At 35.4% G+C, this 13757-nt stretch overlaps 2 protein-coding genes across 2 annotated transcripts; one reads left to right on the top strand and one right to left on the bottom strand.

The window, feature by feature from the left end:
• Window positions 1–1618: 1618 nt before the first annotated feature.
• Window positions 1619–3796, top strand: LOC114720272 (uncharacterized). The gene has a single exon (XM_028905916.1). It carries the CDS (start codon window positions 1619–1621, stop codon window positions 3425–3427), a length of 1809 nt encoding a protein of 602 aa, XP_028761749.1. The 3' UTR covers window positions 3428–3796.
• Window positions 3797–5235: 1439 nt separating this feature from the next.
• On the bottom strand, window positions 5236–8962 carry LOC114720292 (basic leucine zipper 61). Its single transcript, XM_028905927.1, has 4 exons — window positions 7849–8962; window positions 7412–7502; window positions 7169–7295; window positions 5236–6332 (listed from the first exon to the last, which is right to left on the bottom strand). The coding sequence occupies exons 1-4, from the start codon at window positions 8463–8465 to the stop codon at window positions 6160–6162; spliced, it is 1008 nt and encodes a 335-aa protein (XP_028761760.1). The 5' UTR covers window positions 8466–8962; the 3' UTR covers window positions 5236–6159.
• Between the last annotated feature and the right edge of the window lie 4795 nt (window positions 8963–13757).

The raw sequence follows: 13757 nt of genomic DNA, 5'->3' as shown, positions 1-13757 counted from the left end.
AATTGACTAAATAATGAGCTCTCAGTAATTTTAAAATTAAGCAATCCGATTACTATATGAACAATTGGTTGGTTAAGTACCCTAGAAATGAAAGCATAAATCATAGTAGTAGCTATCAAATTAGGTCTGAACACTTTTGCTAGCCCGACTATTAATAAATGACCGTGAACAACTACAGAGCACAAGGAATTGAAGAACGCAGGGAACAGAGGATGATGTTTCCATCTGAAACAGAGCTCACAGTGGCGTTTAGTTTATGCTGATGAAATGAAATGAATACAAGATTTTGGGATTTTGATGATCATTCATTTCCTGAATCATCCTCTTCAGGGGAACAAAAATTCGCAATTGAAACAGAATTTATCTATCGTATGTTAGAATTTATCTTACGATGTCAACCATTCATAAGCGAATCTGAAGTAGTACCTCGTGTGTTTAATATAAAATCTTGTTTGATTTTTATTTTAGTTTTAAATATAAAACCCCAATCTACTTTATCTCTAATATTTATGTATTTTTTTAAAATAGTCTTTCTAACAATGGTAGTTCTAATCAATATACTTGATTAGCAAGGATATTTTAGGAAAGACAACACTTATTTATGACAAATAACTAACTTAATTTCTTTTCTTAATCTTCTCAAATTAGTCAATTAGCTTTTATAATTAGGATCGGAGGAAGTATCTAGCTTTTTTACAACTTTTAGCATGTGTTAAATTTTTATTAACATAATTAAATATAAGCTGATCATGATTTTCTATTGAGAATAGTTTCTCATTTGAAAGATGTTGACTTATTATCCTGATTGCGATTACTGTCATTTACTTTAGATTATATTTTCCTATTTTATACGGAATAAGCTTTGGATTCCTATTTCATACTCCTCCGGTCCTAATTATAAGACCCAATTAACTTTTTTGAGGAGATTAAGGAAATAAATTAAGTTGGTTATTTATAATAAATAAGTGTTGTCATTCCTAAAATATCCTTACTAATTAAGTATATTGGCTAAAACTATCATTATTAGAAGGATTATCTTGGAAAAAAATGCATAAATATAAGAGACAAAATGGATTGGGTCTTATAATTAGGACCAAATAAAAAGTCAAATTGGGTCTTATAATAAGAATCGGAGGAGTATAAATCTATTTTGAATGATAAAGACATCGTATGATTTGTCCTCAACTTTATTTTTTGCTATTATCTTCTTCTTTCAAAGCTTTTTAAATCTAATCAGGATAATTTAAATTTTATTATATTTTTTACTTTATAAAGATCATAAACCATAAAATAAATAACATTTTATCAATTAATTTTGAAAATAATAATTAATTTTTAATTTAAGACAAGAATACAAATAATTTTTTTCTGAAAAATAAGTTTTTTTTGCTGACGTCACTATGAGACCTCTCTAAACAAATATAAATTCAGACATGATATGAGATTACCACTCGGGAGTCATAATAAAATTGTGAGCTAGCAAAAGGACGAAAGTGACCTTTAAGCTTTGGCGTCATCCTCCAAATCCATAAATAGCCTCTTTCCGTGGCCACGGAGTTGGCTAGTTACTTCCTTCACAAGCATGATCATCTAAAATCTTCAAGTTCCGTTTGAAACAATGGCCTTTCAGAACTCTAATCTCGTCGTAGATGAATCATATGGACATCAGGAAATCACACATTCCAATTCCCGGATCTTCACAACCCTAATCCTCGATGATCAAAACTGTGATCTATTTGCTCAACTCCATGAGATTCCACAGGGATATTCGATTTCCTCTCCCCAGACTGCTGATTCTGCCGCTGCCGTCGCCGCCTTTCACCAGGAACTGAAGCGGAATAAATTTAATCCGGAGTTAACTACTTGGGAGAAGCTTCAAGTTATAGCCGAAACCCTCAAACCCATTCCCTTCAGGCCCTCTGAAGCCCTTGACTTCAAGAGCCATGAATTACTCCTGAGGCGACTCGGGCTTTGGGATTTTGTTAATATCGAGTTTGATACCACCATTCGCAGCGATCTTCTAGCGCAATTGATAGCGAGTTATACACCTAACTTGCGCGGTGGTTACGTGAATGGCATTAAGATAATGGTGAACAAGGCTGACTTGGGGCGTGCTTTGAAGTTACCAGCGGAATCCACTGTGGCTTCAACAGAAAATATGGTGGATATGCCAGAATTAGGGGAATCAGTTGCTTTCATTGAAAAATTGGTGTTAATGTGGATGCTTTTACACGATAATGAGTGTATTATGCCTCCAGAGGTTTTGACTTGCATTAGGTTGATCAAGGAAGGGCATTTGGAGATGATTGATTGGGCAGGATTGATCTGGAGCATGGTGGATCGAGAGTTGAATGCCTCACAGTTAGAGAACTGTTACTATGCATCGCATTTGCAGCATTTGATTAAGACACAGCGTAAAGAGTTGCTCAGAGAAGAGTGTAAGGTGGGCGATGGGGTGAGTAACAAAGAGGAGTTGTTGAGGGAACATAGTATTGAATTGAATCAGGGGCAAGGTGATGTTGAAATTTTTGAAGTGGAAACTGAGCAGGTTGGGAATGAACACTCAAGAGCTGTTGAGGATTTTAAGGAAGAATCTGGACAGTGGCCTTTATTGCGGCAATGCAATGTTGGCGACTTGAAGGGTTCAGAGGAAGAACAATTTGTGGGTGAGGATGAGGATGAGGATGAGTGCATTCTTTTAGAGGGGACTTCTCCAGAAATTTCTTCGCCGGGAATGCCTTCTGGAGGTTTCATTCAGGCAATGGAAGCAGGGCAAATGCCTTTTAGTTCTGGGAATGGGCTGAACGGCAATTCTGAAGATTTTTTTGCCTACAGAGAAGATGCTCAAATGGTTTCTGGACCGTCGCTATTTGGCAATGGTCACAAGAGATATGTTGACCAGGATGACCATAACTTATATCGATCTCCAACTGTTAGGAACAAGAGACTGAGAAGTGATGGCCTCTGGGATGCTAAGCCAGTGGACTTTAACATGTGTATGGAGCACATGCAACATTTGATGGGAGAAGCTAGAATGATGTACGTAACAAAAGCACAGGCTTGTGAAGAATCTTCCATGAATGAGCAAATCTTGCTTAATGAGCTGCAGAGTCGTGATAAGATGATCGAGGATTTGCGTAAGGCACATGTGGAAGAGAGTCAAAAGGGCAGACTGGGGGTATATATGCTTGAGAGGGAACTGAATATGATGGAAAATCTCTTGGAGGGCTACAGAAAAGCCTTAAAGGAAACGCAGCAGGCATTTACTGAATACAGGATCCGTTGTCAACAAGCCAGTGAACCTCTTTACAAGGACGTTCCCGGTTCTGAGGGCCTTGTTCTGAGCATAATGGAACTAGAACAGGAACGTTTGAAGCAAGAACAAGAACAACAAATGAAGTCTTTGGTGATTGACAAGGCTGGATAGGTAGGCTAGAAGACCATCAGAATAGAATTCATCACTAGAGGGAGGGTTGATGGTTGTTGAGGATCAAGCAAAACTCTTCAAAAAGGTCAATGCTAAAGGCTGGCTTTTGCATTCTTCAGGACTTGCACCAGTGAAGGACGAACTGTTTACCATGGTTTATCTTTTTCGTTTGCATGCCTTATCAAAGCAGTTCAAAGTACAATACCATGTGGTTGGTCAGTAAAGTACAATAGCAAGGGCAGGACATAGGTAAATTTGCAGTTAGTTTATGAGACCATCAATGACTTTGGTAAATTTTTTCTTGTAACATTGTTAGATCGAATCCCCCAAGTTACGATCGTCTCTGACTGTTTTCTCCGCTTTGCAAAAGTTGACCCATTCTTGTTAGAATCCTACATTTCATTGACCAGTTAATATCTAACAAGAAACAGGATAGGCTAAAATTAGTGCTGAAGATGTATAATTTGACCGCCACGCCAAGCAACAATAAACACATTGGAACGGATCTTGGCATTCAATACACAAACCATATCCATATATGCAGGCTGTATGTATAGGATTGACTAGAATTATTCTTCTTTCCTTTTAGAAGAAAAATGGTTGAGAAGGATGTAACCCATGGATTGCTTGCGTGATGTACTTTCGTGAGTCGACCATGAATGAGAGGAACTAGGAAGCACCCGTAGCAAACTTTACCGGAAAAATTCGTTTGGCATGTAAAACGAAATTAAAACAAACAAAGTAGTGATTTTGTGAATATAAAATATATTTTATATCTTTAAATTTAAAACATAATTATATAACAAGAAAAATAGTACTATTTCTTGTTTTTAATATAAAAGTAGATAACTAATTTAAAAAAATTAAAAAAAATTAGTTAAGTTGATTATTTGTAACAAATGTATATTGATTTTCCTAGATATCATATTTAATCATATATTGAAACTACACTTTGATAAAATTTCCTATAATTAATAGGGATATTTAAAAAAAATACAAGACAAAATAAATCGAGATCTTACATTTAGAAGTAAACTAAATTTTTAACTAACTCTTATAACAGAGATAATATTAAATTATAAAATAGATGAGCTCACCTTAATCTGTGGATTATGAAAAAGAAATTATTTTCCATACTTCAAACTAACCTAGACGCAACCCCACTATTCCTTTGTTTGCAATTAGCTCTTTCCTTTAATCCACGTTTAAGCATTGCACCACACAGACTTGATTAAGGGGTAGTGTTAATATATGTTCACATCACTAAATCTTTTAATAACTAAAATTCCACATACTATGTTTCGATCAAATACTTTGATGATAAATATTTGTATAATTATACTTAAATTTAATATTTAATTTGATAATTTTTCATTAGTTTTTCATTTGATTAGAAGAAGTATTTTACGTTTGCAGATTTTTTTTGGTAGATTCATCTTCAGGGAAAAATTGTAATATTTAAGCCCTAATCTCTTAAAGCCGGATGATAACTTAAACAAGGAACAAATTGTAATTTAATTAACTCCAACTAAGTGTTGGCTTCATATATATTTAGTGATAATCATATTACTTGAGAGAGGTGAAACATGAAACCTATTTCCGGTACTATTTCGATGGAATTGAGTTCCATGGACAATTTGCTTTCATTGAACCATAGACAAAAACATTAATTTCATTCTCTCTTTCACTTTCTCTCTCCTCACTTCTTCCCTACGAAACGGGATATAAGTGTTATCTAATACAGATGGTAAGACCTGTGAGCAAAATATTTGTACAACTAAAAGCACTTCATGACTTGCCCATTATACGCCACAAATGGCACTATTTACATTTTTTTTCAATTAAAATTTTCAAACAAGGATGATTACATTAAAATACAGCAGTAACAGATTACATATCAAAGCTCCCCGTGAGCTACCAATTCACATAATAACTTCAATCTTTAAGATTAATTAGAGCTTAATCTTTACAAAGCAACCTTGTCCCATTCCCCCCATTTGTGTCTAGGTTTTGAAGACCTCCCCATAAGAGAAAGACAACAAAAAATACAACAAAACCCAGAGGACCCTTCACTCCACTCACATGTCTTCCTTCCCTTCATCTATTCCAACTCAGCCCCACCAGTGTTTGCTTTCCAGCTTGACTTAACAACAATACATTGTTCACCCCCCCCCCCCCAAAAAAAAACACCAAACTGAAGAGAAAAAAGGAAAGAAAAGAATCAAAGACAGTAATAAAAAAACTGAAAGAATGATCTCATTATATCTTCAGACTATTTAGTTAAAGCAGACACAACTGTCTCATCCACCCTCTTTAGATTGCCACTGGTGCACATGTGTTTCCCTGCACACCAATCATGCAAACTTTGGGTGGTCCCCTTCTTTAAAGGAAGCACATCACGTGACAGCACAGTTGATTGCAGGAGCGTACCAATGGCCTCCCCACTTACAATGTGATGCCCCTCTCAGTGTATATATTTTTCTTCGTGTTGGCTTAGTAAAAATTTCCCACCATCACTGACCCATCAGTGGTACCATAACCATTCAATACCTTACAGGCTCAGAAGAAAGTAGTGTTTTCCCCTTATTTCTCTGATTCTTTTCTTCCTCCCATCCCATCCTAAACTCTGCAATCTTCTTTTATCCAATAATGAAAGGAATTATCACTCCATGAAATATAAAAACTAGCTAGCTACTTGACCATACTTTAGGAGAGTCTCCTAGGGAGAGGTTTCAGACACTGAGAAATTGTTCCTTTTCTGTCTTAGCACCACCACATTCTGTGTTCGGTGTTGGAGATGAGGATGGTGATGGTGGCCCTGCAGGATTTTCCATTTTCTTGAGATTCTGATGGTGATATACTTGCCTCAATCTCTCTATCTCCCTCTTTAGAGCCTCTTGATGAGCTGCATAAATATCAGTAATGATAATATATCGGACTTTGTTAAAGCATACTCAACTACATGGGAGCAGGGGCACATGATCAGACACAGATTTAAATACGCGTGCATGCAATGCTTTTACTAAAATCAATACAAGGCTGTCCGGTTTCATAATTAGGCTGTTTCCCTTCTAAAGTAATGAAATTATATATATGTACAGCTCTCACGAGAACAAACCCAATAACAGTAATATTTTTTTTAATGTAGTTTGTTAGTCTTTGTTCATCGTTCTCTAAACTACAGAACCAACTAGATCCAATGAACTGATAGCTTAGTGGTGCATTTCTCCTTTTCTTTATGTCATTGCTGCTTTGTCATGATCTCAATACGATAACGGCACTGTGTCAACTGAAAAGTACAGAATCTTCAGCTTTAATTCTTGCGCACTGGAAATCGTATATGTTCTTATTTTATTTTCGATTCTTCTCATGCGCTTAATGTGCTAAAACTGTTTGAACCTAATTATGATATATTGCAGAATATCAGTTGAAACCCTTGGAACTGATTAAGAAGGACAAAAGCATATGCGGATTTAGTCATATATGGAAACTTTTGCGACTTTAAACTTAATGATAATTCCAAGAAATTTGAACATCTCGATGAAAGGTTCAAATCTCATAGCATTTTGAGGCTTGAAATATCTACAACGTGTTTTAACTGTACGATCAGTTATATTAGCAGAATATTTTTACTCTTAACTGCTCGATTAGTGAATTACTATATAAACAAGATTAGAACTCTGTTAGCTTCTTAGCCACGAGTAATGTAGATAATATAGTTTAAGGTCAAAAGAATATTACCATCCTTAAAGATCTTGTCCTGGGCAAGGGCGGCGATTCTTTGCTTCAGCGCACTGTTGTCAACATTTAGAAGCAATCGTTGATGATCTAAAAACGCAACTCTTGGAGATAGCACTGAAACTTCGGCCTTCATTGGTCAACAGAATGGAAAAAACATTACTTTAACATATCCAACCCCATGCCATGTAAAAATTACGACGAAGAAATTAAAATCAAAAGGTTGAACTGCAGAAATTAACGCACCTGTAATGAAGTTACACTTCGTTCAAGCTCCGATATGTATTGCAGCTTCCTCACTCGTGACCTTTGTGCAGATTGTCTGTTTGCCAGGATTCTGATGCAAACCAGGATCAGAGGCAGATTAAAGAAAAAGTTCTTGCCTTAACATAACGTGGGTCATTCAATGGGCAAAAGTTAAAAACATCAGGAGAAGAAATAAATCACAGATTTCTTGCACGTCATATTATGTCCAATATTTTCTCAGAAGACACCAAACGATAAGTTATCAATCGAGTAGCAAAATCAAGCCAAAAGAGAATAAAAAGGACGATAAAAAATAGTAGCCATGACTCTAACTCATTATCCCCCGCAGATGCTCTTAAAAATCTGACAGTCATTAATATATTGGGGGATGGGCTCGAAAAAGCAGTAGTCTAAGATCAATGGAAGACGAATATTACCTTTTCACTCTCTTAGGGTCAGTAATTTTGTCTGTCGAAGAAGCTGTATTGGTGTTATTTGGAGGTTGAGTTTCCTGTTCGCTTTGGCTTTCAACCTCATCTGATTCATTCTTCACTTGTTTCTGCTGCTCATGCTCCTTCTCCTTCTCCTCCTTCGGTTGGTTCTGGTTTTGGCCGGTTTCTTTCTCATCATTAATGCTGTTATGATCAGAAGGGCTTGAAGGATTGGAGGACGACATGGTGGGGGGCATGGGAGCTCCAGATAAATCGTCGGTGAACATAGACATGAATTGGTCATCATCAAATCTATCGAACTCATTGTCACCCCCAGGCCTCGGAGGAATCACGCCGGAGTTACCACGAGAATCGTCCAGCATTGGCGCCTCAATGAAGGCAATGGAGTCGCTCACGGATCGCCGGTGAGCCCCTCGTCGGGCCGCCGAGAAGTCGAGGAATTCATCCACCCAAGAAGGATTCTGATGGGCGGTGGTGGTAGCAGCGTTGGCGGCAGCCACATTATTTGGCGACAAACTTGCAAGGGAAGGCATCTTCTGATGAGAAGAAAAGTCAGGCCAATTGGGCGCCATGTTTGGGATCTTGGGAGGCAATTGCGCCATGATAATTACACAGAACTGAAACCAAACACAAAACGTGTGCCAAATTTTTTGCAGAGACACCCAGAAACAATCTGCTCAACAAATTCTCAAATTTGCAATTTGCATGCAAGGACACACAGCTCGAGCCAATGAGATAAAAAGAAATGATCCTAAACCAACCGAATGATCAGCCTGTAGCAGGAACTTAAAGGAAATGAATAAAAGGAGGAAGAAAGCCACGAACAAGAGAGGGAGAAGAAACAGCAACACAACCATTCAAGCTTGCACCTTTCTCATATTTATTTAAATATGCATTGAGAGACACACACACATTAATTAATGAATTCTTTAAAATCCCAATAAATCTTTAGGGATTTATCTCTGAAACGAGATTATAACAAAAAAATGACAGGAGAAGGAAGGAAGGACAGAGTTATAAATACAAAGGTGACACATATAAAATACAAGCGACTATGAGAGTGTTTGTATGTATCTCTGAGAAGAAAAAATTGGATATAGAAAAAGAGAAGAATAAAAAAAACAGGAGAGAATCAAACCCCAATCCGAATGAAAGTGTGGTGAGAGGAAGGGAGTGGGGTCACATGGGGGGGTGGAGGGGAAGACAAGAGGATGGACAGCTATACAACAGCTGGGAGGAGGGAGAAGAGGGGGGGCTCTCAACGGTGTTACTGCAAAGTCGCCACTAGTTTTATTTTTATAACTCTGCAATCAGCCCATCACGTGCCCTTATTATCTCTCTCTCTCCTCTCTCTTCTCTTTCTCTCTCCTTTTTTATTCTAAGATCATCATCTTCTTCCTTCCATTTTCTCTTCTCTCTCACAAACCCACTTGCAGCATTCCTATACTTACTCTATTATGAGTATTATCTGCATTATATTGCATTTTCTCTTCACTCTCTGATCCATGCATTTGCTACATATTAACTAGTTTTATTATGGTAACTATCTCGCAAGATTGACATTTTTTTGGGTGAAATGACTCTTTGGGATTAAACAAGAAGGATAATATGGCATTTGATCCTAAATTTTTAAATTGACAATTAAAGACTTTTTTTTTTAAACAGACATTTAACAAATATTTGATCAGAATGTTAACAAATACTTTTTTGTTTATATTACAAGGTTATCTTGGCTTATATATCCTCTTAGGTGGTATACAAAGTTTGCTCAATTTATATTTCGTACTCTTCTGATCTTTAATATAAGACCCGTTTAACTAATTTGATTAGATTAAAAAAGTTAGGTAAGTTAGTTAATTATAAGAAATGTAACACGTTTTTTCTAAAATACTATAATCATCTTTCTTAATATACCCCATCTTCCTCTTCTACTTAATTATGGTTGAGGGAGTATCCATAGGGTAATTTAGAGAAAATTGATAAATATGAGAAATGAGCCTTATATTTAGGACCAAAACTAAATCAATAATTGGGTCTTATATTAAGGACTGGAGGAGTATGTTACACTTTAACATATTCTCTATTCATTAAATTAAATTCCTTGATTGCTATTCTTAATTATTTGCTTGCCTGTGTTGCATAAGTCACTTGTCTAACCATTTCAAGTACTGGATAAGTACATGACGTTGGCTTTGACAATAAAGGATAAACAAAAAATGAATATACTGATATTTTCTAAATTAGTCGTTAATTTACTAAAAATTAGATATTGATTTTTTGTTTTAAATAATGGAAAACGACTGGTATTTTAATTAGTCTCAAATAAATAAATAAATGGATTCACATAATAATCAGATGTCATTTGCTTTTAAACCCACCTATACTTTCCTGAATTTTCTCTATATCTCCCCATAGTTTTGAGTCACGATCAAGATATGTTCTACCTTTATATTTTTCTTAACTATTTATGAAACTTTCTTTGTGAAATAAAGTAAGGGGTATAGAGAAAGCGTAATAGAGACCCTAATGGTTTATTCTTTTCGGCTAGCTAACGCCATTAAAATTAAATTTTGGATCACAATGCAGTAGAATGACCATAAGGCAAGCAATTTAAGAATTGGAATGTCAAATTAAGAGAAATGATATGAAATAATCAAATTAAATACTAGCTCTGATCCTTAATATAAGACCTCGTTTGACTTTTATTTTGGTTCTAAATATAAAACTCCAATTCACTTTATCTCTAATATTTATACTTTTTTTTTCAAGATAGTCCTTCTAACAATAGTAGTCCTAGCCAATACACTTGATTAGCAAGAATATTTTAAGAAAGACAATATCTATTTATGACAAATAACTAATTTAACTTATTTACTTAATCTTTTCAAATTAGTCAACTAACTCTTATAATTAGGACCGGAGGTAGTAGTTTGCAGATGAGGTTAGGGCATTGTGGCCCAATGATATCGCGCATATCTCTTAAGTCTATTTTAAATATGAGGTTATGAGTTCGGTCCTTTGTGAATATGATATACTATGATGAGTAGTACAATATATAAGGAAAAATAAAGTTGATTTTCTCTTAACATATTTGCAACCGAATTAAGGTTTGACAATAAAGTCCAATGAAGTGAGGGGGCCAGTAATTAGTGGCGTTCATATGAGAGAGTAGTAAAAGAGGGGCATGCATGTGGTTGAAGATTTTATTATTACTTGGGAGTAGTTAGGCATGGAGGGGAGAGTCATTAATAAATCAGTAATTAACAATTAATAAACGCAGTTAAAAAAACGTAAAGAGTGTAGGTAGAGTAATAAGATAATTAGAATATCATAATAGATATGAGCTGTGAAAGAGAAGGCCCCTTCTCCCTCTCTCTCTCTCTCTACCTCAAGTGTAAAGAAGGATCATGTTATGCTCCCATGTGACTTGTTTGCAAGCTCTACGCTTTCTTTCCTTTGTCCTCAAACCATTCCCACATGTAGGGTATATGCCCTTATTCTCTCTCTGTGGGCGTGCTTATCTCTCCATGCATGCCTCTATCTCTCTGTGTGCTTCTAGGCACCTTCTTAATTAATTAATGCGAGAAAGAGTTTGGCAAATTAAAGCCCTAATCGTGATTACAGATCAGGGAAAAAAAAAAAGCCTCTAATTTAATTTATTACATATACTATATATAGATATATGCATGTTCATATTTGTACATAGCTATTCTTCTTGATCTGCATCAAGGAGTAGTTGCCTGCCACGTACAACGGACTATCTCTGTCATTAGTTAATTAATTACTTTTTGGCATCTCTGTTTGTGGGCCCCTTCGTCTTCTCCTCCGGGCCCCACTTTCTCTTCTCTCCTACTAATACACATGCAGGTTGATTTTTGTCAGAGATTTATGTCTAAACCACTTTTGATTCTTCGGAATCTCCAGTTATGTAATAGTGAGTGAAATTGGTGAAGTTAATTACGCGTACGATCATTTTCACCTGTAATTAAGCTAAAATTTCAAATGGAAGGCTTTTAAGTAAACACATGACAACACATTCAGATCTCTATTTTTTTAAAAATAAAAATATGACAAAAATTAACACTCATTAACTAGTAAATTAATCAATATCACAATTAGTGATCATACTATTGTAATTTGTAAATTCTGTTAGCTGGCCTTCCCCACAAAATCATACTAATTTGAGGAGATTAAAAAAATACGTTAGTTAGTTTTTATAATAAATGTGTGTTGTTTTTCCTAAAATATCCTTGCTAATTAAGTATGTTGGTTATAACTACTATTGTTAGGAGGACTATCTTGAAAAAAATACATAAATATGAGAGAAAAATAGATTGGAGTCTTATATTTAAAACCAAAATAAAAATCAAACAAGATCTTATATTAAGAACCGAAAGTAACATATGCCTTCCGGTTCATTAAATATTTTAAAGCCTTCCGGTTGGCCAACTATCTAACGCATCACCTGTTGCATTCATGATTGCTTAAATAGAATATGGAGAATGGACGTGGGTTTTCGTTCATAATTCTAGTTTTTAGAAACCAAAAATTATAGTTATTTTGTTTTCCTAAGATAAGGTACTTAAATACTCTAAAAGTATACATGAAAAAGCATCATGTACTTGAAAGTTTTTTTAGTTCTTATATCTTCTGAAAGTTTTATTTCATAACATATCTGTCGTGAACCATTATCTTAATTATTAAAAACACTAGTCAAACTATATAATTTGATGATCAAACTTAACAACGAATAATGGTCAAGGTATTTTTACTATGAAAATAAACTTTTAAAACACATAAGAACAAAAAAATTTCAAGTATTAGATACTCCTTCACAAATTTTTTCCAAGTATCTAGGCGTATTTTTTTTCCCGGGGGGGGAGGGGTTTGGTTACTTTTTGCCAGATCTGAGACTAGAGACCCACTTTCTGATATAATAAAAAACTGCTAAATTTTAAATTTGAACCCTTTTAAATTTTGTTAAAATTGACTCATAGTCAATAACCAGCATTAGCAACGGCATATGCACGCGAAGTCATTTCTACAGCCATAAATGTATTAATCTGTTTTGGTAAGAGAGGATTACGTATTTAACTTACGTAGTATAGAAGTTTGATGATAGTCATATGAGGCAGTGGCCTCAGAGGCAGAGCTAAGCTTTAATTATGAGAGATTTGAGATTGAAAAGTATATATAGTGCAAAATTTGCATAGATTTTAAGAGGACTAGAAACGTGAAATATTTATATAATTCTAAGAAAAAATTGCGAGGTTAGAGGGCCATGGTCCTGTGACTGGTCGCAATGAACAAGCCAGTTCTCGAGCGAAGAAACGCATGCTAGTATTAGAGATCTTGCTTGAAAACCAAGGCACTTGGCAGTTGGTAGTTATATTATGCATATGCCTTCGACATTTTCCATGTCAATAGGAATTAAACCAGATTCACACGCCCACGTAATCTTCATCGTTCCCTTCTGCTATCAAATGCCAAATTGAAAATTTGATTTTGTCACCACCATTACCACGACTTTTGCATGAAAGTTGACAACCTCAGAGGCAACTTTTAGAGTTGGACTTCTGGGATAATTGATAATACAATACTGTATATATCTGTGCTGTTCATGAGTTTTTGATAATCACTCAACCACATTGTTCGGATGAGTTGGTCGTGCTTACATGTCACGTTTCTGGTAATCAGTTTCGTTTTGGGGAGAAATAACACTGATTCATTCTGATATTTGTATTTAACTAACGAAGTCTAACGCCCTTATGTTGTCCACATTATATGTCTTAATTTTGGCTTCAATCAGATGTGAGCTGCAGTTGGTGTAATTGCCCGACATTAAAAAAATAGTAGAAGGAGATACCTAGCAAACATTCGAACGTGCCCCATTT

Source organism: Neltuma alba, unplaced genomic scaffold (genome assembly GCF_004799145.2).
Source record: "Neltuma alba isolate B1F8T4 unplaced genomic scaffold, ASM479914v2 tig00011972_pilon, whole genome shotgun sequence".
NCBI lineage: Eukaryota > Viridiplantae > Streptophyta > Magnoliopsida > Fabales > Fabaceae > Neltuma > Neltuma alba.
The sequence above is the reverse complement of the archived record's forward strand: the minus strand, read 5'-3'. Positions and strand labels throughout refer to the sequence as shown.

Coding starts and splice junctions, on each gene's coding strand:
- LOC114720272 (XM_028905916.1), top strand. CDS start 1,619: ATGGCCTTTCAGAACTCTAATCTCGTCGTAGATGAATCATATGGACAT.
- LOC114720292 (XM_028905927.1), bottom strand. CDS start 8,465: ATGGCGCAATTGCCTCCCAAGATCCCAAACATGGCGCCCAATTGGCCT. Junction 7,296..7,411: donor GAAGTGTAACTTCATTACAG/GTGCGTTAATTT, acceptor TGACCAATGAAG/GCCGAAGTTTCAGTGCTATC. Junction 6,333..7,168: donor GGACAAGATCTTTAAGGATG/GTAATATTCTTT, acceptor ATATTTATGCAG/CTCATCAAGAGGCTCTAAAG.